The sequence below is a fragment of the Mercenaria mercenaria genome, chromosome 8 (genome assembly GCF_021730395.1).
Source record: "Mercenaria mercenaria strain notata chromosome 8, MADL_Memer_1, whole genome shotgun sequence".
NCBI classification, from domain to species: domain Eukaryota; kingdom Metazoa; phylum Mollusca; class Bivalvia; order Venerida; family Veneridae; genus Mercenaria; species Mercenaria mercenaria.
In genome coordinates this window covers 50,608,846-50,636,477 of record NC_069368.1, presented here as the reverse complement: position 1 = coordinate 50,636,477, position 27,632 = coordinate 50,608,846, and the positions used below count along the sequence as shown (strand labels likewise).

Here is a 27,632-nt window from a genome sequence, read left to right as displayed (position 1 = left end):
ACAAGTAAAAAGATGTTTAGTGCTTGCATCAAGTTTTGCAGCAAGTCAACAAAATTCGACAATTTCAGTTATGTATTTATACTTCTATTAAGTATATATGTGTTTGCTTGTTTTTTGGTTTAACACCATTTTTCAACAGTATTTCAGTTACTTAATGGCAGGCAGTTAACCTAACCAGTGTTCCTGGATTCTGTACCAGTACACACCTCTTCTCCACAAGTAACTGCCAACTTCCTCACATGAACCAGGGGTGGAGGACAAATGATTTCAGACAATGTCTTTTATCAAATTGTCACTGAGAACATACACTGCCCCCGGGGATCAAACACAAGTCCCCATAGATCTGCGCTCTCCTTACTGAGCTAAGCAGGCGAGGTAAGAAGAATATATGAGAAAAGACCTGCTGAAAAAATATCCCAACCATATGACTGTAACTATATGCAGTAAAAAATATTTATGGAGAGAAAGTATTTCTAGAAGGTAACTGGTTAGAGGTTTGAGCCTCATGTAGTAACTATTACATCAAGTAGTCTATATCAAGTTTTCAAGGAAGTGGAGTGGACTAAAAATCTGTAAGGTAGAAGATGGAAATGGATCAACATAAGCAAACTCACCTTTCTGTTCTTCAAATAAAAACTGTGACAGGTGCTTGTCATGTACCTGTTTAAACTTCTCTACAGAAATGGAAAATAATTTCACAGATTCTACACCCACTCTGAAATTAACAAAATAAAACAATAATCATCTGTAAAACTTTATTACAAACTTCAGCAGAAAATTATCTACAAGACTTAGTGTCATTTACTTGTATACAAACAACACGAGCTATAAATGGCAAAAAGAATTAAAAAACTTGAATGAAAATTCCGATAGTAACTCGGAATAAGAAGTACAAAACTCTTACTAAATTTTCCCTTTTTTCACTAACTTCTTTTTATCGTATTTATTATTTTATTATGTCTCCCCCCTCCCCACCCCACTTGGGGAGACATTGTTTTTGCCCTGTCCGTCCATTCATCACACTTCATTTCCAATCAATAACTTGAGAACCATTTTACCTAGAACCAGGACTATGAAGTAGACGATCCCTATTGTTTTTAGGGTCACTTCATCAAAGGTCAAGGTCACAGGGGCCTGAACATGGAAAACCATTTCCGATCAATAACTTAAGAACCACTTGACCCAGAATGTTGAAACTTCATAGGATGATTGGACATGCAGAGTAGACAACCCCTATTGTTTTTGGGATCACTACATCAAAGGTCATGGTCACAGGGGCCTGAACATGGAAAACCATTTCCGATCAATAACTTGAGAACCACTTGACCCAGGATGTTGAAACTTCATAGGATGATTGCTTATGCAGAGTAGATGACCCCTATTGATTTTGGGGTCACTGTTGAAGGTGAAGGTCACAGGGGCCTGAACATGGAAATCCATTTCCGGTCAATAATTTGAGAACCACTTGATCCAGAATGTTGAAACTTCATAGGATGATTGGTTATGCAGAGTAGATGACCCCTATTGATTTTGGGGTCACTCTGTTAAAGGTCAAGGTCACAGAGGCCTGAACATGGAAAGCCATTTCCAATTCATAACTTGAGAACCACTTGACCCAGAATGTTGAAACTTAATAGGACAATTGGACATGCCGAGTAGATGACCCCTACTGATTTTGGGGTCACTCGATCAAAGGTCACAGGGGCCTGAACACTGGAAACCATTTCCAATAATAACTTGAGAACCACTAGGCCCAGAATACTGAAACTTAGTGGGATGATTAGACATGCCAAGTAGATTATCCCTATTGCAGCCAACCATCAGTGTCTCTTTGACTTTCGCTCCTATCCCCTACTGACTTCCTGCCTATACGACTATGCATTGGGGGAGACATGCGCTTTAATACAAAAGCATCTTTTAGTTTTAGGTTGTATTAACAAAGCCTATTGCCAGGAAATAACATCAATGCAAACATAACAATGCTGTACATGTATACCCACATGTGCAATTCAAACTAAAATGATGGGCTATTACCAAATTAACTCTGGAAGCTTACCTGTTGCTATGGTACTATACACCTTAGTATAAAAAACAAACCCATATAAAATATGACTTTAGAGACAAGTTCAAAGAAATACATGCTAGGACAAAATACTTACCTGTCTTCAATTTTTCTGTTCAGCACCCAGTCCCATAAAGTTGAAAACTTAATATTTTTAAAGTCACTTGGTTCCCATGGCAACTTCATTAAAAGATGGGAAAATTCTACATATAATGGATCTATAACTGTGCTGTAAGTCTGTTTGCTATCACTGGAAAATTCCACACTGAAAACAGAACAAGGGTCAAACAAAGCTCTGGCATTATCACAGCAGAATCTGTATAAACCAAGAAGTTTTTGTAAAGCACGAGGGTCTGAACGATCGTGTATTTCACACCCAACTTTATTTTTACCCCTGGATGATCAAGTCTCCAATCTGACAAGGATTTCACTACGGCAAACATTCCCACCAGGTTTCATATAGATTAGGTATAACAAGAATGATGTCAACATTAGATGACACATACCTCTTGAACATGCTTGATACAATAAAGTCAACCACGGGGCCAACTGCAAAAAAAAATCTGACATGAAATTCGCAACAATGTGAATATCTACTTCATGTTGATGGTGGACACCAAGTTCAGTTTAATTGGATGGATACTGTAAAAGGAGTCGAGTACACAAGGTACAGGGTAGCTGTAATATTGCTATTGAGGTAAGTCGAAAAAAGGAGCGATATCTCAAAATATCGCAGGAGGACCTGTTTCAGTGATCGACTGACCTGTTTCAGTGACCTGAAAATCTGCTGCCAGCGCAATATTTTAGGCAACTAATTCTAGCAGGATTGTTAACAGTAACATTTCAGCTTTCAATATGTTCAAAGAAAATCTTGTACTGACAACGACAGATTGGTGGCATTGTTATTTCTATGGTAACCCAAATTATGAGACTTTTTTTAATTAATTTTTTTATGCTCTGAAATTCTGATCTAGCTCTTTGGTTATAAGGAACATTTTGATTTATTTTCTGTTTTGATGCAAATGTCATCTTGTTTTCTGTCTGATTTTTATGCAGATAGAACAGTCCAACAATTACTTTTAGGAAATGTACAGCTTTGAAATCCATGATTGGCTTAATTATATCTTTTAACCAGAAGTTATAGCCAATCTGAAAAATGACAACTAACTTTCGCTTCTGATACTGTTGACACGAGGTGGCCATTGTTTCCATATTTTATCAAATGAGATAAACAGCATCTTGTTGAATAATACAACACTGTATGTTTGAATATTACCAACAAATGAGCATATAATGACCAGCCTTGGAACCCCACCCCCTTATAATTTATAGAATTTTTATGCTGCATAACCAGTTTAACCATTTTGTCTGTACTTTATTACGAACAATCCCTAACATAGTTTTTACTTGGTTTGTTGTTCAGTTTGTGAAAGTTAACATTGACAAAAGGCCAATTACTGGCTACCTTGACTAGTTTAAAACTAAGGTAGGAGTCACTGAAACCGGTTCCACAGAAAATCTGTAAGGCAGATCAGAGTTGGTTGTGATAAACAGTACCAAATATTTTTGCTGAAAGATTTTCCACTCTATTTTACATCATCTGAATTGTGGAACGACTACACTATAGTAATCCATAAATGCGACTAGTTCTTCTCCAAGAATTAATCTAATTCTGCCAGTGGTATTCTTTAAGGGTCACTGTAACTGGTGCCTCGAGGATATAATTTAACATGAAAGTCCAGAAAATAACCACATGCTGACTTCATAATGATAAATGTCAGACATAAAAATCCTCATAATAAGGACATTTCCACTGCATGTTGAGGTATAACAAGTTTCATTTAAATTTGACAGTAACAGTAATCAAAGCTGTGTACACAAGGAAGTGTGAGGAATGGACGTACAGTTCAAACACCATAAACATGCCTCTCAGATCTTTGACGCTGGGATCAATCATAAGAAGTGGACAATATACCTCTGGAATATGTTTTCTAATATTTGACCTAGTAACCTAGTTTTTTTTACCCCAAAATGACCAAGTTTTTAACTTCACTTGGATTTCAACAAGATAAGCATTCAAACCAGAATAAAGATCCGGTAAATACCTTGCGACACAGTTTTTGACCCAACAGGATCCAATCTAAAACCTGAACTACAAACATTCTGACAATGTTTAATGATGAATAAGGTATCAAATTTAGACTCTGAGAAGTTATCAAGGTTTTCCTTAGGTATGACCTAGTGCTCTAGTTTTAGATCAAGAATTTATTAAGACATAATTATTACATTCTAACTAATTTCATGAAGATCAGGTGGAAAATAGTTACAAAGTTTTTTCTATTATTTGACCTATTGACCTTGTTTCCAACCCCATATGACCCAGTATCAAGCCAGTCTAAGATTTTCTCGAGGCAAACATACTGACCATGTTTCATTAAGACTGTAACAAAATTATGATCTCTAGAGTTTTAATAGTAAAAATATTAAAGATGCACAACAATCAAGAGATTGATTACCGTATATACCGGTAACTGAACTCTGGATTCTTAATTCAGTCGACTGATATTATCTGAGCTAACCCAGCTGACAATTGACTTGACTGTGAACATTTTTTACTATCCCCACTGAGCTAACTCAGAAAATTACATATGCCTTACCTGCAGCTGAGAGATAGTGGTAATGGCAACTTTGGAACAACTTTCAACACAACATCTTGGTATCCTGTAAATATATACAATGTATAACTCGTGCTACCTCCAAATCTACCATATGTGAATATATAACAACAGGGACATCGTATTTTACTAGACAGAAAAATATGACTTTTAGTAAGAGAGATGAGCCCATACTGATGTGGTTATCACTGTGGCATAGAATTTTGAATAAATAACATCAATTGGAATATCATTGGATATTGGGGTATTATCAAATGAGCCAATAAACATCTCTTTTATGGCAGTTACAATGTTTGAATTGTAAAAAGTATCAACCGTGTGTTTAACCCTTAGCCTGCTAGCGGCAGATGATTATGCCTTTGCGACCAGTGCAGACCAAGATCAGCCTGCACATCCGTGCAGTCTGATCATGGTCTGAACTGTTCGCTATTCAGTTAGTAAATTTGCAGCAAACACCCCTTCAAATAATAAATGGTATTGCCCAAACTGAATGATGGACCAGTCCATTTTAGAAATTTAGCAGGCTAAGGGTTAAGAAAGTAAAACAAAAGCAGCAACAAGAGAGTCACACATTAAATTAATTCATCATGCAATGAGTAAACTTGAAAATGACACAACACTGGGTATTATCTGAGGGAAGGGCCTTCATATTACTAAGTACTCGATAACCATACTGTCTTTCTACAATTCTAGTCCCAAATAACTTGGATGGAGACTAAAGATTCCATTTTTGGTATTTAAGGTATATAAATATAAGGAATTAATATATATTCTAGACAAATACATTTGTGTATACTGACAAAATGTTTTTACAAGGGTTATGGGACAAACTGTTTGATATGTCTCTTATTACCAGGTAATTAATTTCTAATTTTTATTTTTCATGTGATGTCTGAAAATACCTTTCCAACAAAAATAGTACTAGTTGAGAAGGTGTGAATTAAATGTGATATCAGACTCAGTGCATTTGTATCCTCTCATAATATCCCAATATGACTGATTACATCACCATCTGGATTACCTTGTTAACAGTCAAATGATGCAATACCAACAGGTATATTTATTAAACATGGCAACTTTACATGAGAGTTTCAGATGGAAGTGTATTTCTAAGAACATTTTAGTGTAAATCTTTTGAAATAATGACATTTTGTCCCAATAATACCCTGATCAACATTAATGTTTTTTGTTTTTGTTGGGTTTAACATTGCACCTACACAATTATAAGTCATATGGCGACTTTCCTGCTTTGATGGTGGAGGAAGACCCCAGGTGCCCCTCCGTGCATTATTTCATCACAAGCGGGCACCTGGGTAGGACCACCGACCTTCCGTAAGCCAGCTGGATGGCTTCCTCACATAAAAAATTCAACGCCCCGAATGAGGCTCGAACCCACATCGACGAGGGGCAAAAGATTTGAAGTCGGTGACCTTAACCATTCAGCCACGGAGGCCCCATGATCAACATTATTGAGTTTGATATTACTACCAAGACAAACAGGTGGAGAGATAGAAAAAATGTTTATAAGACAGATAGATGGAGAGTCTAATTGTTCATAAAAAAGGACAGTCTTACCAGAATCTGTCAAACAGGCTATGTGTCTATCTGAAATATAGAGAAAAATATATGAAATATTGCAACAAAAAATATTTATCATTTAAGATACATTGTAGTATATTTACAGAGCTACAGGTATCCACTGGATATTGTAAAATTAAACACAATATGCAGCAAAATTTGTTGTAAGTCTTCATGTATAGCAGACAATCTAAAAAACGTTTAATATGAGTGAATATAATGTGTAATGGTGTATAAATGTGAAAACAAAGCGTAAACTATAGAACTCTGGAAGATCAAAATTTGTCAAAATTTACATGCATCCGATATCATACACGTACAACCTTTTTGTAATATTTGGCACTAATGCCACATTGTTGAGCATGTGACTTTGTTGTTGCTAGGCACATGTTGATAAGACTTTATCTCAAATAACTAATCAACTCAAATTACACAGTATTAAAGAGTACTATTGTACTTAGCAAATATACACCAAGAGACAGCTACAAAGCTAATAGTGTTGAATAAACTCTTCAAGAGATTTAGCAAATATGGAGTGAATGATTGTCTATCTGACCATTTAGCATGATAGTTTGTTGGGTTTAATGTCGCAGCAACACAATTTAGGTAATATGGAGACTTTCCAGCTTTGATGGTGGAGGAAAACCCCAGGTGTCCCTCGGTGCATTATCTCAACACAGGCGGACACCTGGGTAGAACCACCGACCTTCTGTAAACCAGTTGAATGGCTTCCTCACATGAAGAACTCAACACCCCATGTGAGGCTTGAACCCTTACTGGTGATGGTCCAGTGCAAAAGTTAGCGACCTTAACCACTCTGCCATGGAGGCACTCTTAGCATGATAGTGACCATGACCATTGAATCAAGAAAACTGGGTATCAAGAGAGGTACATGTTGAAAGTGTTTTTTATTTTAAAGGTCATTGTAACCTTGACCTTTGACCTCAAAATCAGTAATGACTGTCCATTGCCCATGGGCACTTTGACTGCCAAGTTTCAGGATCGTAGGTCAAGGTATTTTCAAGATATGTTGACCTTGACCTTTACCGGGGTGTTGAATTCTTACTGTGAGGAAGCCATCCAGCTGGCTTCGGAAGGCTGGTGGTTCTACCCAGGTGCCGGCTCGTGATGAAATAATGCACAGAGGGGGACCTGAGATCTTCCTCCACCATCAAAGCTGGAAAGTTAAAACGAACAAACTAAATAAATGACCTTGACCTCTGAACCAATGACCTTGAAATAAATAAAAGGCTTTTACTGCCCATGAGGAATGTGCCCATCAAGTTTGAGGATCATCAAAGCATTAATAAGTTGGAGACTAAATGTCTAACAGACCCAAAAACATACACCATACATCAGGCATAAAAAAGGAAGAAATCTGACTTACTTGGTATAGGCTGAAATGTCTGAGATGCTTCAACATGAATACTAACTGCATGAACTTTTGAAAATTTTGAGTCCTCCCTCTAAAACAAATAATAAAAACAACAATCAACCATTTATGCAGTTACTGTCAAATCATTTAATTTTGTGTGCCTGTTATTTTGTTAAATTTACCTCTGCAATAAAATTTATGGGAATTTTACTGCTTTGTTGGGATTAAATTTTGCTGATTGGCTTAACCATGAAATCCACGTGAAATAGTCCACCATGGAAATTCACAATTTCTCTGTAAACATTAACCTTTACCCTGCAATATTTCTAAAATGGACTTATCCATTATTCAATTTGGGCAGTACCACTTATTATTCAAAGGGGATTTCACTGAAAATTTACTGACTGAATAGCGAACAGTGCAGACAATGATCAGACTGCATGGATGTGCAGGCTGATCTTGGTCTGCACTGGTCGCAAAGGCAAATTCACTTGCCGCCAGCAGGCTAAAGGTTAACAATAAAATTCCAAAGGCATACTACAGTAAGAGTTAAAACTAGAAATTGCTTTTGTAAAAAAGCTTGTGTCTCCCCCAATGCAAAGTCCTATAGGCAAGAAGTCAATAGGGGTCAGGAGCGAAAGTCAAAGAGACACTGATGGTTGGCTGCAATAGGGATCATCTACTTCGCATGTCCAGTCATCCCGCTAAATTTCAACACTATTGGCCTAGTGGTTCTCAAGTTACTGTTCAGGCTCCTGTGACCTTGACCTTTGATCAAGTGACCTCAAAATAAATAGGTGTCATCTACTCTGCATGTCCAATCATCCTATTAAGTTTCAACATTCTAGGTCAAGTGGTTCTCAAGTTATTTTCCAGAAATGATTTTACATGACCAGGTCCCTGTGACCTTGACCTTTAATAGACTGACCCCAAAATCAATAGGAGTCATCTACTCTGCATGTTCAATCATCCTATGAAGTTTCAACATTCTGAGTCAAGTGGTTTTCAAGTTATTGATCGAAAATTGTTTTCCGTGTTCAGGCTCCTGTGACCTTGACCTTTAACAGAGTGACCCCAAAATCGATAGGGGTCATCTACTCTGCATGTTCAATCATCCTATGAAGTTTCAACATTCTGGATCAAGAGGTTCTAAAAGTTATTGATCGGAAATGGTTATCAATGTTCAGGCCCCTGTGACCTTGACCTTTAACGGAGTGACCCCAAAAACAATAGGGGTCATTTATTCTGCATAAACAATCATCCTATGAAGTATCAACATTCTGGAACAAGTGGTTCTCAAGTTACTGACCGGAAATGGTTTTCAATGTTCAGGCCCCTGTGACCTTGACCTTTAACGAGTGACTCCAAAATCAATAGGGGTCATCTACTTTGCATGTACAATCATCCTATGAAGTTTCAACATTCTGGGTCAAGTGGTACTAAAGTTATTGATCGGAAATGGTTTTCAATGTTCAGGCCCCTGTGACCTTGACCTTTGACAGAGTTACCCCAAAAACAATAGGGGTCATCTACTCTACATGACCAATCATCCTATGAAGTTTCAACATTCTGGGTCAAGTGGTTCTCTAGTTATTGATCGGAAATTGTTTTCAATGTTCAGGCCCCTGTGACCTTGACCTTTGATGGAGTGACCCCAAAAACAATATGGGTCATCTACTCTTCATGATCAATCATCCTATTAAGTTTCAACATTCTGGGTCAAGTGGTTCTCTAGTTATTGATCGGAAATGGTTTTCAATGTTCAGGCCCCTGTGACCTTGACCTTTGACAGAGTGACCCCAAAAACAATAGGGGTCGTTTACTCCAGCAGCCCTACAATCCTATGAAGTTTGAAGGTTCTAGGTCAAATGGTTCTCCAGTTATTGCTCGGAAATGAAGTGTGACGTACGACCGGATGGACGGACGGACAGGGCAAAAACAATATGTCTCCCCCAGAGGTGGGGAGACATAATAACTCTTGCTTACATAAAAAATATGCTGAATAAATACCATTTGCCAATCATTATTGAAGTGATCCACAAATTTCAAACTATGTGTGACTTTAAGACATAATTTCGAATTATTTCATTGGTGGGCATTTTTTATTATAATATTTTATCTTAAAAAGATAGAAATCATTCACATGTTGCTGTTTTAAACAAAATTACTCATAGGCTGTCTTTCTCACAAATTGCCATTTATTCAAAGGATGATTTCCATATGTAAGGTCCAGGCTTTATCCTAAGTTATCTGGATAAATGACGTTATTTCATTATTCCGGTTAATCAAACATTCAGAAATAGCTTTAAATCCTCCATTAAAATTGTGCTATTTTTTTACATATTCAAAAGTGACAAAATCTAACAAACATACCAGTTTCAGTCGACCTTTGAGATCAAGTGAAACCTGCAGGTTCTTCAGTTCTTCTTCATACTGCAGCAAAGGACTCTCAATACCTGCAGAGAAAATATATGAGCCACACCATGAGAAAACCAACATAGTGTGTTTGCGACCAGCATGTATTCAGACCAGCCTGCACATCCGCGCAGTCTGGTCAGGATCTATGCTATTCGCTAACGGTTTCTCTAATTGCAATAGGCTTTGAAAGCAAACAGCATGGATCCTGACCAGACTGCACGGATGCACACTATGTTGGTTTTCTCATGGCACGGCTCAATCAACTTTATGGTCAAGTCTCCTGTTCTTTAACCTTTAGCCTGGTAAATATCTAAAATGGACCGGTCCATCATTCATTTTGGGCAATAACAATTATTTTTTGGGCAATAACAATTATTATTTGAAGGGGTGTTCACTGAAAATTTACTGACTGAATAGCAAACAGTGCAGACCATGATCTTGGTCTACACTGGTCGCAAAGGCAGAATGACTTGCCGCCAGCAGGCTAAAGGTTAAATATCTGTGGAGAAAAGAAACAGAATTTAAGGAAAGTTCTGCTATAACAGCAAAGAACTATCAATAGTTTTGGAGAAAAAATAGACTTCAAGAAAATTTGCAACAAAGAACTCCCAAGAGAATTTGATTCAAACATTTTTCATTGTCATTTTATGAAACATTGATCACATTCACACTAAACTAAACATGGGTTTCAATATGGTAAAAATAATCTTTCAAAATCTACTGAGAAAACTGATAAATGCTAAGATATCGACTGCTTCATGAAATAAGTAGATCAATTTCTCATATAACAAGAACTATTAGCAGATGTGATATGACATCCTTTTTTTTTCAATGATCCTATTTAAAAGTACAATGTACTTATAAGTCCATTTGTACTTTCTATTTGTGTTTATTCCATTATAAATGGCAATATTTTGTCAATACAGAACAAGAGGGCTATGATGGCCCTATATCGCTCACCTGAGTACCATTGCTCTTAATGATAAGATCAAGTTTTGACATAGATCAAATAGTCACACACTTTAAATATCATCAGGATTGATATTTTCTTGTATCAGTCCCTTTTGACCTATGGGTCACGTACTAGTCAGGGCCAATCTCCATACCAAGTTTGAGGGTCCTAGGCTCAAATGCTGCATTTTTGTACTAGCATCACTATTCCTTACCCTGGAAGACTTAAATAACATTTAAAACCAATCTCATTAGATGCTGCTGAGATATATTCATTAACATAAAATAAAGGGAGGTATTTTGTCATAAATTCAGTCAAAAATTATCTACCCTGATTGTCCAAGTGCATCTAATGGCATAAATGACATTTCAAATCAGTATCTTCATTGGTTACTGAGATACACCCATTTTAATTTGAAACAAAGGGAGGTAATTTGACAAAAAAATCACTCCATAGTTATCTATCCTGATTGTCTCAGTCCAACTAATGACAATATAAGTCCTATAAATACTTACTGAGATAAATCCATTTTACTGAGATAAATCCATTTTTGCCCCATGTGGTTCTGGGACGATCTATGTATGAAAAGAATTGGAACCACTGCCTTACCCTTGCATGATCGTAAGAGGTGACAAATAGGGTCTTAACACTTGGCTTTGCAGTAACTCTGTGATTCCAGCAGGTATGCAAATTTTGATTCCATACCTCATGTTTTTACTTCGATGTAAATGAGATGTGGAACCAAAATTTGTAGACCTGTTTGGCGCCATATAACCTATACTGTGTTGGTGCACTGTAAAACCCAAATAAATAAATAAATAAATCCATTTTTATTAAAATCAGGGGAGGTAATAATGCATTGGTATATGCATGTAGAAGATACACAGTACAAGCCTTTACAACAATATATTAGAAAAGTAAGTAAAAGTAGAAATTTCTTACCACGGAAGACATAAATAACGTTTCAAACCAATCTCCTTACAAGCTGCTAGGTATTTTCATTTACATAAAAATAAAGGGAGGTAATTTGTCATAAAGTCAGTCAATATGTATCTTCACTGATTGTCCAAGTCCATCTTATGGCATAAATGAAATTTCAGATAAGTATCTTCATTAGTTACGGAGATATACCCATTTTAATTTGAAAAGAAGGGAGGTAATTTGACAAAAAATCAGTCCATAGTTATCTACCCTGATTGTCTGAGTCCAACTAATGACAATAATGAAATTTCAAATGAGTCCTATAAGTACTTACTGATATAAATCCACTCTGATTAAAATCAGGGGAGGTAATCAGATATGAAATAACTCCTGAACCTATGATCATGGAATCCAAGATTTATTGTTGTTGAAGATATTTTGCAAGTTTGTATCAAATCAAACCATATAAATAGCAAATTTTGGACCTGTAAGGGGCCATAACTCTAGAACCCATGATGGGATCTGGCCAGTTTCGAAAGGAACCAAGATATTATGCCAATAAGAGTTGTGTGCAAGTTTTATTAAAGTTGATTGCAAAATGTTGTCTCTATCATGTTCACAAGCAAAAAATAGCAAAAGCAAATTTTGGCCCTTTAAAGGGCCATAACTATGGAACCCATGATGGGATCTGGCCAGTTTTCGAAAGGAACCGACATATTATACCAATACAAGTTGTGTGCAAGTTTTATTCAAGTTGACTGCAAAATGTGGTCTCTATCATGTTCACAAGTCAAAAATGGCAAATTTTGTCCCTTTAAGGGGCCATAACTCTGGAACCCATGATGGAATCTGGCCAATTTTCAAAAGGAACCGAGATATTATGCACATACAAGTTGAGTGTAAGTTTGATTAAAATCAAATACAAAATGTGGTCTCTTATCGTGTTCACAAGGAAATTGTGGACAGACGGACGATGGACGGACGACGGGCGAAGGGTGATCACAAACGATCACCCTGTCACTATGTGACAGGTGAGCTAAAAAAGTTAATACATCTGATCCTAATACTTATAGAGGCATTTTTCTTGAAAGTACAATGGCAAAGATTTTTTCTCCTGTGCTATGTGGCTAACTCAGTAATTGGTTTGATAGTCATTCTGTTTTCAGTGATATTCAATAACAGAAGTATTTATCCTCTGTAGCATTATTCAAAAACTTGTCAAACAAGTGAATGAAGTATTGCCATGCAATACATAGTCCCCCTACTGGAAGGCACCTAATTTTCTCTACTGCAGTATAACATAATGAACTGATATCTGTCAATGATGTATAAACAATATTGTACTATACATACAATATGTTATAACAAAACACTTGGATTAAAATTTGCATAATGGAATTTTTTGGTCGATTATAAAAAAGTTATCATATAAGTTATTTATAGTAACAACAAAGGGAAATTAATCCTAAAAAAAAAAAAAAAAAAAAAAAAAAAAAAAATTCTATATAATATAAGTTCACAAGAAACTCTTTACCAGGTAGAGATAGGTCAAAATACACCTAAAAATTGTATGTAACATGCATGTTGTACCACAGAAAAGTGGTCTCAATTTTTCCCTACAGCCAGTAATAAAAATGTTACAATATAATCCATTTGGTTCTGGGACGATCTGTGTATGAAAAGAATTAGAACCACTGCCTTACCCTTGCATGATCGTAAGAGGCGACTAATAGGGTCTTAACACTTGGTTTTGCAGTAACTCTGTGATTCCAGCAGGTATGCAAATTTTGATTCCATACCTCATGTTTTTATTTCGATGTAAATGAGATGTGGAACCAAAATTTGTAGTCCTGTTTGGCGCCATATAACCTATACTGTGTTGGTGCGCCGTAAAACCCAAATAAATAAAACAAGAGGACCATGATGGTCCTAAATCGCTCACCTCTTCCCACATGATCCAGTTTTGAGTATGACGTCGTTTTTTCTATTATTTGACATAGTGACCTAGTTTTTGAGCTCATGTGACCCAGTTTTGAACTTGACCTAGATATTATCAAGATAAAAATTCTGACCAATTTTCATGAAGATCCATTGAAAAATATGGTCTCTAGAGAGGTCACAAGCTTTTTCTATTATTTGACCTATTGACCTAGTTTTTTAAGGCACGTGACCCAGTTTCAAACTTGACCTAGATATCATCAAGGTGAACATTCTGACCAATTTTCATGAAGATCCATTCAAGGGTATGGCCTCTAGAGAGGTCGCAAGGTTTTTCTATTTCAAGACCTACTGACCTAGTTTTTGATCGCAGTTGACCCAGTTTCAAACTTGACCTAGATATCATCAAGATAAACATTCAGACCAACTTTTATACAGATCCCATGAAAAATATGGCCTCTAGAGAGGTCACAACATTTTTTCATTATTTGACATACTGACCTACTTTTTGAAGGCACGTGACCCACTTTCGAACTTGACCTAGACATCATCAAGATGAACATTCTGACCAATTTTTATGGAGATCCATTCACAAGTATGGCCTCTAGAGAGGTCACAAGGTTTTTCTATTTTTAGACCTACTGACCTAGTTTTTGACTGCACATGACCCTGTTTCGAACTTGACCTAGATATCATCAAGATGAACATTCAGACCAACTTTCATGAAGATCTTTTAAAAAATATGGCCTTTAGAGAGGTCACAAGGTTTTTCTATTATTTGACCTACTGACCTAGTTTTTGATGGCACGTGACCCACTTTCGAACTTGACCTAGATATCATCAAGATGAACATTCAGACCAACTTTCATACAGATCCCATGGAAAATATGGCCTCTAGAGAGGTCACAAGGTTTTTCTATTATTTGACCTACTGACCTAGTTTTAGATGGCACGTGACCCACTTTCAAACTTGACCTAGATATCATCAAGGTGAACATTCTGATCAATTTTCATGAAGATTTCATGAAATATATGGCCTCTAGAGAGGTCACAAGGTTTTTCTATTTTTAGACCTACTGACCTAGTTTTTGACCACACGTGACCCACTTTCGAACTTGACCTAGATATCATCAAGATGAACATTCAGACCAACTTTCATACAGATCCCATGGAAAATATGGCCTCTAGAGAGGTCACAAGGTTTTTCTATTATTTGACCTACTGACCTAGTTTTTGATGGCACGTGACCCAATTTCGAAACTGACCTAGATATCATCAAGGTGAACGTTCTGACCAATTTTCATGAAGATCTTGTGAAATATATGGCCTCTAGAAAGGTCACAAGGTTTTTCTATTTTTACACCTACTGACCTATTTTTTGACCGCATTGACCCACTTTCGAACTTGACCTAGATATCATCAAGATGAACATTCAGACCAACTTTCATACAGATCCCTTGAAAAATATGGCCTTTACAGCAGTCACAAGGAATTTCTATTATTTGACCTACTGACCTAGTTTTTGATGGCACGTGACCCAGTTTCCAACTTGACCTAGATATCATCAAGATGAACGTTCTGACCAATTTTCATGAAGATCTTTTGAAATATATGGCCTCTAGAGAGGTCACAAGGTTTTTCTATTTTTAGACCTACTGACCTAGTTTTTGAAGGCACGTGACCCAGTTTCGAACTTGACCTAGATATCATCAAGGTAAACATTCTGACCAATTTTCATGAAGATCTTATGAAATATATGGCCTCTAGAGAGGTCACAAGGTTTTTCTATTTTTAGACCTACTGACCTAGTTTTTGATGGCACGTGACCCAGTTTCGAACTTGACCTAGATATCATCAAGATGAACATTCTGACCAACTTTCATAAAGATCCTATGAAAAATGTGACCTCTAGAGTGGTCACAAGCAAAAGTTTACGGACGCACAGACGGACGCACGGACGGACACCGCGCGATCACAAAAGCTCACCTTGTCACTTTGTGACAGGTGAGCTAAAAAAAAATAGAAATAAAAAAAAAAAAAAATATAGTAATAACAAAGGGAGGTAATTCTAAACACAATGCTGCCTCATGGTGGTGAACATTTGTGCCAAGTTACATCAAAATGCCTCCATGCATGAAGAAGAAATCTCCGGACAAAGTCATTCTTGAATTTGACCGTCTCCAAGTGTGACCTTGACCTTTAAGCTAGGGTTCTGGGTGTTGCCCATGACACGTCGTCTCATCATGGGGTACATTTATGCCAAGTAATATTGTAATACCTTGATGCATGACGGAGTCCTGGACCGGACAGGAAAAAAAAAACCTTTGTCCGCCAATTGTGACCTTGACCTTTGAGCTAGGTGTCCAGGATTTGTGCATGACATGTCGTCTCATCATAGGGAACATTTGTGCCAAGTAATATTAAAATCCCTTCATGAATGGCAGTGTTATGGACCGGACAGGAAGAAAGTCCTGTTGACCTTTGACCCTCAATTGTGACCTTGACCTTTGAGCAAGGGGTCCGGGATTTGTGCATGACATGTCGTCTCATCATGGGGAACATTTGTGCCAAGTGATATTAAAATCCCTTGATGAATGACAGAGTTATGGACCAGACACAAAACAGACCCTGTTCAAGCCATGTTAACATTTGACTGCCAAGTGTGACCTTGACCTTTGAGCTAGGGTTCTGAAAGTTGTGCGTGACACATCGTCTGATTATGAAGTACATTTGTGCCAAGTAATATTAAAATTACTTGATGGATGGCAGAGTTGTGGACCGGACAGGAAAAAAGCCTTGCTGACCTTTGACCTCCAATTGTGACCTTGACCTTTGAGCTAGGTGTCCCGGTTTTGCGCAAGACAGGTTGTCTCATCATGGGGAACATTTGTGCCAAGTAATATTAAAATCCCTTCATGGATGGGAGAGTTATGGACCGGACAGGAAAAAAGCCCTGTTGACCTTTGACCTCCAATTGTGACCTTGACCTTTGAGCTAGGTGTCCAGGTTTTGCGCATGACACATCGTCTCATCATGGAGAACATTTGTGCCAAGTAATATTAAAATCCCTTTATAAAAGACAGAGTTATGGACCGGACACGAAATTGTGGATGGACGGACGGAATGACGGACGGAAAAGCGCATTCCTATCGTCCCCGAAACTGGTTTTCGACCAGTAGGGGACTTATAAAACAAGAGGGTCATAATGACCCTGGATCGCTCACCTGAGTAATATGAGCTACATGTTTCAAATGTCAAACTGATGATAAAATATTATGAAAGTCAGTAGGTCACATTCATAGTCAATGAAATTCAGTTTTACGATTTGTGTGCAAAACTGTGAATGTCATCAAAATTTCAAGGCTATATCTTAAAAAACAAGAAAGTAGGTCAGTAGGTCAAGGTCACAGTCAAGTGACATCATATTACTTGGGGTCATCAGGTAATTATAATTAAATAGTCCTGGAAATAGGATCAGATGATTTTTTAAGCATTTTTCCTTTATAACTCACATAATAATTAAGTGACCCCAGGGAGGGCCCATTTTAACCCCAGGGGCATAATTTGAACAATTTTGGTAGAGGACTACTAGACAAAGCATTATACCAAACATCAAAAGCCTAGGTTGTATGGTTTCTGACAAGAAGATTTTTAAAGCTTTTTCCTTTATAAGTCTATATAAAACTTGGGACCCCCAGGGCAGGGCCTCTTTTCAACCCAGGGGTACAATTTGAACAAATTTGGTTAGTTTAGTTAGTTTATACTAATTTGTTTTAGCTCGATTGTGATGAAAGCTTCAAGCTTATTGGAACCACTCTCGAGTCCGCTTCCTGGAAAAACCAGTACTGGTGTCATGTGAGAAGTCATGGTCGTGACCCCAATGGGGCTCGAACCCACAACCCCTGGATTGAGCGGCCGACACCTTATCCACTAGACCACCGCTCCCCTTAAATTTGGTTAAGGACCATAAGACAATGCTACAAACCAAATATCAAAGGTCTAAGTGTTGTGGTTTCAGACAAGAAGATTTTTAAACTTTTTTTCCTATATAAGTCTATGTAAAACTTGTGACCCCCGGGGCGGGGCCATATTTGACCCTAGGGGGATAGCTTGAACAATCTTGGTAGAGGACCACTAGATGATGCTACATACCAAATATCAAAGCCCTAGGCCATGTGGTTTTGTACAAGAAGATTTTCAAAGTTTTCCCAATATATGTCTATATAAACCATGTGACCCCCGGGGCGGGGCCACATTTGACCCTAGGGGGATAATTTGAACAATCTTGGTAGAAGACCACTAGATGATGCTACATACTAAATATCAAAGCCCTAGGCCATGTGGTTTTGTACAAGAAGATTTTCAAAGTTTTCCCTATATAAGTCTATATAAACCATGTGACCCCCAGGGTAGGGCCATATTTGACCCTAGGGGGATAATTTGAATAATTTTGGTAGAAGACCACTAGATGATGCTACACACCAGATATCAAAGTCCTAGGCCCTGTGGTTTTGGACAAGAAGATTTTTAAAGTTTTTCCTTTTGGTTGCCATGGCAACCAGAGTTCTGCATGGAATTCAATTCTTTGAACAATTTTGAAAGGGGGCCACCCAAGGCTCATTCCTGTGAAGTTTGGTGTAATTCTGCCCAGTGGTTTTCAAGAAGATTTTTTTATGAAATGTTGACGGATGGACGACGCACGCCGGACGCCGGACATTGAGCGGTCACAAAAGCTCACCATCAGCCTTTGGCTCAGGTGAGCTAAAAAAACACATCTTGCCACTTTCTGAAATAAGCCCAGATTCATTGTTTGAAACTGGTCTTCATAGAACCTGGCTTTACCTTTAGCCTTCTGGTGGCAAGTAATTCTGCCTTTTGCGGCCAGTGAAGACCAAGATCAGCCTGCACATCCGTGCAGTCTGATCATGGTCTGCACTGTTCGCTACTCAGTCAGTAAATTTTCAGTGAACACCCCTTTGAATAATAATTGGTACAGCCCAAAAGATGGACCAGTCCATTTTAGAAATTAAGCTGGGTAAAGGTTAACCCAAGAATAAAATGGTGATTGGTAATATCTTTCTAAGCTACTTTTAAGTTAAGTGAATCAGAGGAGATTAAAATTTGAAAATGGATTTACTAATTACTGACTGCTAAATGCAAAATTTTGAACATCTCCTGCTGTCCATGAACTGTAATCTTAGAAATCATAGAAAAATATTTACAAATACAGTGTATTTGAAATAAGCAGTCTTAGAGAAACAAATATATGCTCCATATCTGTAACATTACAATCTATAATTTTCATTCTATGCAAAAAGAGGGAAATTTAAAAAAGAAAATGTTTACTACAATTGCACAAACATTTATACAAAAAGGACATTATACATAATTAGAGATCTTGTTACAGATAAAATTCTTCAGTTATCAACCAGAAAACAACCTGCTGTTCAAGTTCACCACAACCTTGACCTTTGGCCTACTGACCCTAAAATCAAGAGAAGTCATCAGCTAGTCAAGACCAACTGCCTATGAAGTTTGAGCCAAACAGTTTTTCAGTTATCAATAAGAAACCAATTTTCAGCTCAAGGTCACAGAAACCTTGATCTCTGAGCAACGAAACAAGTTTGAAGTTCCTATGTCTAAGTGTTTTATGCAGATATGGATGAAGGTGCTGATGTAAAGGTGACAATAAATGCTCTAATATTTAAAAAAATTTCTTATAATAAAGTTAAAATCAAAACCTACCATCAGTTCTATTGTCCTCAGCATGTTTGGTTTTCAATTTTTGTGTTGCTGTATCAACAGATATCCTGAATATAAAACACAACAAAATGATAAACAAGTGGTGCACAGTTTGAAAACTATAGCTGTTATAATTTTTGAGAAAAAGTGGACCTAAACAAAACTTTTAACCAATGCCGACGATCAAGTGACATCAATACCGAGTAGATTTAAAACAAGAGGGCCAGGTCGCTCACCTGAGAAACATACCATAACAGTGTAAACATGTTTGAACTAGTGATTTCATGGACACAAAAAATATTCTGGCCAATTTTCATTAAGACTGAACAAAAAATGTGGTCTCTTGAGTTTTAAACATTTTTTTCATTTGATATGACCTAGTGACCTACTTTCTGACCCCAGATGACCCATATTCAAACCTGACCTAGATTTCATCAAGGCAATCATTCTGACCAAATTTCATGAAGATCCATTGAAAAATACAGCCTCTATGGCATACACAAGGTTTTTCTTTGATTTGACCTAGTGACCCACTTTTTAAACCGAGTTGACCCATATTCAAACTCAACCTAGATTTCATCAAGGCAATGGTTCTGACCAAATTTTATAAAGATCAATTGAGAAATACAGCTTCTATCACATACACAATGTTTTTCTTTCATTTGACCTAGTGACCTAGTTTATGACCCAGATGACCTATAATCGAACCTGTCCTAGATTTCATCAAGGCAATCATTCTGACCAAATTTCATGAAGATCAATTGAAAAATACAGGCTCTATCACATACACAAGGTAGTTCTTTGATTTGACCTAGTGACCTACTTTTTGACCCAAGATGACCAATATTCAAACTCGACCTAGATTTCATCAAGGCAGTCATTCTGACCAAACTTTAAAAAGTTCAAGTGAAAATACAGCCTCTAACACATACACAAGGTTTTTCTTTGATTTGACCTAGTGACCTAGTTTTTTACCCCAGATGACCCATATTCAAACTCGATCTAGATTTGATCAAGACAATCATTCTGACCAAATTTCATGAAGATCAATTAAAACATACAGCCTCTATCACATACAAAAGGTGTTTCTTTGATTTGACCTAGTGACCTACTTTTTTACCTCAGATGACCCATATTAAAACTCGACCTAGATTTCATCAAGGCAATCATTCTGACCAAATTTCAAGAAGTTCAAGTGAAAAATACAGCTTCTAACACATACACAAGGTTTTTCTTTGATTTGACCTAATGACCTAGTTTTTGACCCCAGATGACCCATATTCAAACTTGACCTAGACTTCATCAAGGCAATTATTCTAACCAAGTTTCATTTAAATCAATTGAAAAATACAGCCTCTATCAAATACACAAGGTTTTCTTTGATTTGACCGGGTGACCTAGCTTTTGACCCCTGATGACCCATTTTAAAACTTGGACTAGATTTCATCAAGGTAATCATTCTGACAAAATTTCATGAAGATCAGTCGAAAAATACAGCCTCTATCTCATACACAAGGTTTTAATTTGATTTGACCTAGTGACCTAGTTTTTGACCCAAGATGACTAATTTTCGAACTCTTCCTAGATTTCATCAAGGCAATCATTCTGACCAAATTTCATGAAGATCAGATGCAAAATACAGCCTCTATCGCATACACATGCTAAATGTTTACAGACGACAGACAGACAGACGCCAGACATCGAGCGATCACAAAAACTCACCTGCTAAAAAGAATCAGACAAGCTAAAAACCTTGTTAACACTCGGTTTCTCATTCTATGCTGTCTCTTAGTTTGGGTAAAGCCTGTCTTATATAGTCTGGCATGTAAGATACTTATAATTTATAATACCATAATATGCAAAGTAAATGAATGCTGCATAAACAAGGTAACATTTATGTCACATGCTGTTTAGTATTATTTTGTATCATCATTTATAATATGAACATTAGCCAAAATACATGTGTAAAACTGTCCCAGTATTGATCACTTTTTCAAAGACATATAAAAGAAATGACCCATTAACAAACATGTCAAATTATCATCCTTCATCTATACCAACAACATGTTGGACAATATGATATCAATAGTCTGAAAGGGATATCTAGCATGTAACGCCTTATATAAATATTAATAACACAGTAAGTAACATACTTGTAAATATAATACTTTTTTTATTACTGACATAACAATTACCATGAGTGTGAAACTGTGAATACATAAAAAAAGAGACATTTACAAATGTATCATACATGGAGACAGTGTCAATCTTACAAAACCTTAAATGTATGAAAAACAATTAGCATCTCTTAAAACATATGAGAAATGATGAAAAGAGAACTCCACACTTCTGCAATATTATCATTTTGAATGATTTGTTGGTGACTAATTTGATGGATTTCATACCTATGTCAATGAAACTGTACCTTCAGCAGCATAAGACTGACTCCTCAAGTGCTAAAATCAAGGTTAATACAAGTATTCCCACGGGCAGAATGTCGAGTCTGCCAGCTGTCAAGTGTGACCGTGACCGTGACCTTAGACCTAGGGACCTGGTTCTTACACATGACACTCTGTCTCATAATGGTGAACATTCATGCCAAGTTACATCAAAATCCAACCATGCATGAAGAAGAAATGCTCTGGACGAACTTCAATTTGACCTTTGACCTCCAACTGTGACCTTGACCTTTGAGATAGGAACATGGGGTTTGTGCATGACACTCCTTTAATTTGCGGTAAACATTCATGCCAAATATAAACAAGATTGGTCCATGCATGTCAAAGTTATAGTCCGGACAAAATCGGACGGACGCACTCATGCACGCATGCACATACACCAACCCACCAAAAGTGATGACTATAATCTAGCTCACCACAAGCAAGCTCGACTAAAACTGTACCTTTGGCAACTAAAGACTGGTTCCTCACGTGATAAAATCTTTGGCAGAGAAACTGGACCTTTGACAACTAAAGACTGGTTCCTTGAATGATAAAGTCCTTGGTAGATAAACTGTACCTTTGGCAATTAAACACTGGTTCCTTGAGTGATAAAATCCTTGGCAGAGATACTGTACCTTTGACAACTAAAGACTGGTTCCCCAAGTGATAAAATCCATGGCAGAGAAACTGGACCTTTGACAACTAAAGACTGATTCCTTGAATGATAAAGTCCTTAGTAGATAAACTGTACCGTTGGCAATTAAACACTGGTTCCTTGAGTGATAAAATCCTTGCTAGAGAAACTGTACCTTTGACAACTAAAGAATGGTTCCTTGAGTGATAAAATCCTTGCTAGAGAAACTGTACCTCTAAAGACTGGTCCCTTGAGTGATAAAATCCTTGCTAGAGAAACTGTACCTTTGACAACTAAAGACTGGTTCCTTGAGTGATAAAATCCTTGCTAGAGAAACTGTACCTTTGAAAACTAAAGACTGGTTCCTCGAGTGATAAAATCCTTGGTAGAGAAACTGTACATTTAACAGAAGACTGGCTCTTAGTAATAAAACCCTGGTTTGGGAAACTATTGCTTTGACAGCTGCAGCCTGGATCCTCAAAAGGTAAAACCCTGATTACCCAAGTCTAACCTTTGACTGTGGAAAACTAGATCATTAGCATTGTATGATTCTGGCTCAAGACACCTGACCTTTCTTGCAGAAAAATGGTTCCATCTTTTTTGTGACAACTTTTTTTTTTTTAATATATCCCTCCCTTGGTAAGGGAAATCTTACTTTCATTAATCAAGAAGTACATTATTAAACTTAAGCTATTAAGTACAACAATGGCTCTTTTAGTTATATAAACTTTAGTAGGGAAATCTATTTATTTATTTATTTTGTTGGGTTTAACGTCGCACCGACACAATTATAGGTCATATAGCGACTTTCCAGGTTTGATGGTGGAGGAAGACCACATGTGTCCCTCCGTGCATTATTTTATCACAAGTGGGCACCTGGATAGACCCACTGACCTTCCGTAAGTCAGCTGGATGGCTTCCTCACACGAAGAATTCAACGCCCCAAAAGAGGCCCAAACCCACATCAATGAGGGGCAAGTGATCTGAAGTCAGCAACCTTAACCACTCAGCCACGGAGGCCCCTAGTATGGAAATCAGCTGTTGTAAATAAAATATATATATTTCTAATAATGTATGTATATGATAAAGGATACCATACCTTTGCCAGTAGAAAACTGGGGCATCAAGAGGAATAATCTTGGCTAGGGAAACCTTGTTGGTTGTACCTGGAGTACACAAAATATGTCACAAGAACAGACCTAAAATAAATATATAACCAGTATTTACCCATTCGTATAATAATTATGTATCTGTGATATCCGTATGAGTAAAAGTTACTAAATGTTTCGATTTAAAATTCCACAGACACATAATTCTCTTTAAATACTGTAAACTCTTTTAATTTTGTTGTTTCATTCAATATGGTGTTCTCAGAAAGATATTAAGGCAAAGTTTTCTTTGTTTATTGGGATTGAATTTCAAAGAGTGATAATATAATGAAACCAATGAAAATTAGACATCACGAATAATAATGATTTTACAGCAAGGGATCCTTAGGCTTCCATACTTGGTGCAAAGTTAATTATCATTACATTTATTAATGGCTACCCTGATAACTTATTGTTTATATTTTAATGCCATTTTTCCACAGTATTTCAGTTATATAGATTTGATGGTAGGCATTTAATCTAACCAGGGTTCATGGATTCTGTTTCAGTACTAAATCTGCTCTCCACAAGTAACTGCCAACTTCTCCACATGAATCAGAAACTTCAGACATAATGAGGGAAAAAACAACAAATTTCTCCCGAGGATTGAACTTGTGATCCATAGATCTCTACTCTCCCTATTGAGCTATGTGGGCAGACTATACCTTTTCAGTCATGTGACACAAGCAGTTCATAAAAAAAGTTTACATTTATTAAGAACAAGTCTTTTAGAGCTGTCACTAATGGTGACAAATGCCTCCGCAGCGCCTTGACCTTTGACCTGGTGACCTTGACCTTTGACCCCAAAGTCAGTAGAGGTCGTGTACTCAATAAGTACTATCAGCATGTGAAGTTTGAAGTTCCTGGGTGCAGTGGTTCGTGAGTAAAGTGCCTTCATGCAAAAAGTTAACGTTGTGACAAACGAACTAACGAATGGACGGACAGTTGAAAACTAATATGCCTCCCTTCGGGGGCATAATAAACAAGAGGGCCAAGATGGCCCTAGGTCGCTCACCTAAGAAACACACCATAACAGTGTAAAACATGTTTGACCTAGTGATTTCATGGAAACAAATATTCTGACCAATTTTCATTAACATTGGACCAAAAAATTGGTCTCTTGCGATAAAACAAGCATTTTCTTAGATATGACCTAGTTTTTGACCCTAGATGACCCATGTTCAAACTCGACCTAGATTTTATCAAGGCAATCATTCTGACCAAAATTCATGAAGATCAATTGAAAAATACAGCCTCTATCATATACACAAGTTTTTTCTTTGATTTGACCAAGTGACCTAGTTTTTGACCTCAGATGACCCATATTCAAATTTGACCTAGATTTCATTAAGGCAATCATCCTGACCAAATTTCATAAAAATCAATTGAAAAAAACAGTCTCTATCGCATACACAAGATTTTTCTTTAATTTGACCTAGTGACCTAGTTTTTGACCTCAGATAATCCATATTCAAACTCGACCTAGATTTCATCAAGGCAATCACTCTGACCAAATTTCATGAAGATCAATTGAAAACTACATCCTCTATTGCATACACAATGTTTTTCTTCGATTTGACCTAGTGACCTAGTTTTTGATCCCAGATGACACATTTTCAAACTCGGCCTAGATTTCATCAAGGTAATCATTCTGACCAAAATTCATGAAGATCAATTGAAAAATACCGCCTCTATCGCATACACAAGGTTTTTCTTTGATTTGACCTAGTGACCTAGTTTTTGACCCGAGATGACCCATTTTCGAACTTGGCCTAGATTTCATCAAGGCAATCATTCTGACCAATAGATTTTATCAAGGTAATCATTCTGACCAAAATTCATGAAGATCAGTTGAAAAATACAGCCTCTATCGCATACACAAGGTTTTTCCTTGATTTGACCTAGTGACCTAGTTTTTGACCCCAGATGACCCATTTTCGAACTCGGCCTAGATTTCATCAAGGTAATCATTCTGACCAAAATTCATGAAGATCAATTGAAAAATACCGCCTCTATCGCATACACAAGGTTTTTCTTTGATTTGACCTAGTGACCTAGTTTTTGACCCCAGATGACCCATTTTCGAACTCGGCCTAGATTTCATCAAGGTTATCATTCTGACCAATATTCATGAAGATTGTTGAAAAATACAGCCTCTATCGCATACACAAGGTTTTTCTTTGATTTGACCTAGTGACCTAGTTTTTGACCCGAGATGACCCATTTTCGAACTCGGCCTAGATTTCATCAAGGTTATCATTCTGACCAATATTCATGAAGATTAATTGAAAAATACAGCCTCTATCGCATACACAAGCTAAATGTTGACAGATGACAGACGACAGACGCCGGACATCGAGCGATCAGAAAAACTCACCTGATCAGGTGAGCTAAAAAGTCAGTACAAAGATAAAAGAGGTCATTTTAAGACCACACTGTTACAGGTGCTACTCAGGTTTTGTAAAGCACAAAGACTGAAAAATTACGAAATCAAGGAAACTTTCTTCCATTGAGGCTGCATTAGTCTTAAATACATCATTTAGTAAGTGAAACACAAACCTGGAAGGAGAGATGTGATTGCCTCTGTCATGGACTCAACATCACTTAGACTCGTTTTCAGGACAGACTGAACCTGGAATTTCAAAAGATGGCTATACCACTCAACCTCATACCAGCAGTAGTAACAGCAAAGACTTAGACCAAACGTTTAAAAGGAACATAGGTGACAAGGAAAACAGTAGGCAAGGGTGTAATTTTAAGCAACCTGTAAATCAGAATTATATTTGATGAAAATGATATTTTTGAGACCCTGAGGGTTACATGGTGCAGTAAGGATGAATGAGAGTGCACATTGTCCAAAATCAAAGCCAGAGAATTTGGAGGCACAAGTTTATGAATTAACAGTACTAATGAAGGGTTGTGCCAAGCTTGCAATAACTGTAATCTATGTTAAAAAATTGTCTATAACTAAGGGAAGTATTTCTCCAGGAGTTTAGTCCTCTTCTCTTTCACATAGGCCTCTGATATATATACCTTTTTGTCTGTGGCTCCTGTGATCAATGCATAGTAGAATCTTGCTTTATCTTGAACATCTGTATCATTATAACATGTCATCATGTAATACAGCAGGTCTCCAAGTTCTGTAAATACATAACATGACATCATGTATTAATGAAGTACCTTTAGCCAAATGCCCCTCTGTAGACCTTTCAAAATATGCAGACTAGAATGTGTCTGTAGGACACAAGGTGTGCCCCCACTGGTACATTTGTCACAAATAAGGGGAAATAATTCAAATGTTTGCAGTCTTAATGGGGTATAGCCTCAAAAAAAAATTTATGAAAAGGATTCATTATTCTTTACCATATACTTTTTGAGCTATAAGCATCACAAACAAAAAACCCACTATTTTGGCTATTTCAAGGGCCATAACTCTGTAATAAACGCTAAGATTCCCAAGAAGAATGCCAAGTGTGCAAGGTCACATTATGATAAAGACTCAAGCAAGGTTTCATGAATTTACATTAAATACCTTTTGAGTTAGGCACATAATTAAGTGAAAATGTGCATTTTTTTACTATTTCAGGGGCTTTAACTTTAACAATAGGGGGAGGAGCGAGCAAAAAGATAAGAGGTGTGCAAGTTCATATCATGATAAAGTCATGTAAGTTTTCATCCATTTATATCATATACTTTTTGAGCTAGGTGCGTCACAAGGTGAAAATGTGCATTTTTGACGATTTCAGGG

General features: G+C 37.0%; 1 protein-coding gene across 1 annotated transcript in view; it reads right to left on the bottom strand.

Moving 5' to 3' along the window:
* LOC123566369 (AP-5 complex subunit beta-1-like) overlaps positions 1-27,632 on the bottom strand; it is a 71,607-nt gene that overhangs the window by 811 nt on the left and 43,164 nt on the right. Inside the window, exons 15-24 of the mRNA XM_053549947.1 lie at positions 26,918-27,024; positions 26,444-26,516; positions 23,836-23,902; positions 19,665-19,729; positions 10,064-10,146; positions 7,703-7,781; positions 6,313-6,342; positions 4,720-4,783; positions 2,160-2,327; positions 615-715 (exon numbers count right to left, since the gene is read on the bottom strand). Of these exons, the coding sequence (XP_053405922.1) occupies positions 615-715; positions 2,160-2,327; positions 4,720-4,783; positions 6,313-6,342; positions 7,703-7,781; positions 10,064-10,146; positions 19,665-19,729; positions 23,836-23,902; positions 26,444-26,516; positions 26,918-27,024 (837 nt within the window). The remainder of the gene's footprint in view (positions 1-614; positions 716-2,159; positions 2,328-4,719; positions 4,784-6,312; positions 6,343-7,702; positions 7,782-10,063; positions 10,147-19,664; positions 19,730-23,835; positions 23,903-26,443; positions 26,517-26,917; positions 27,025-27,632) is intronic.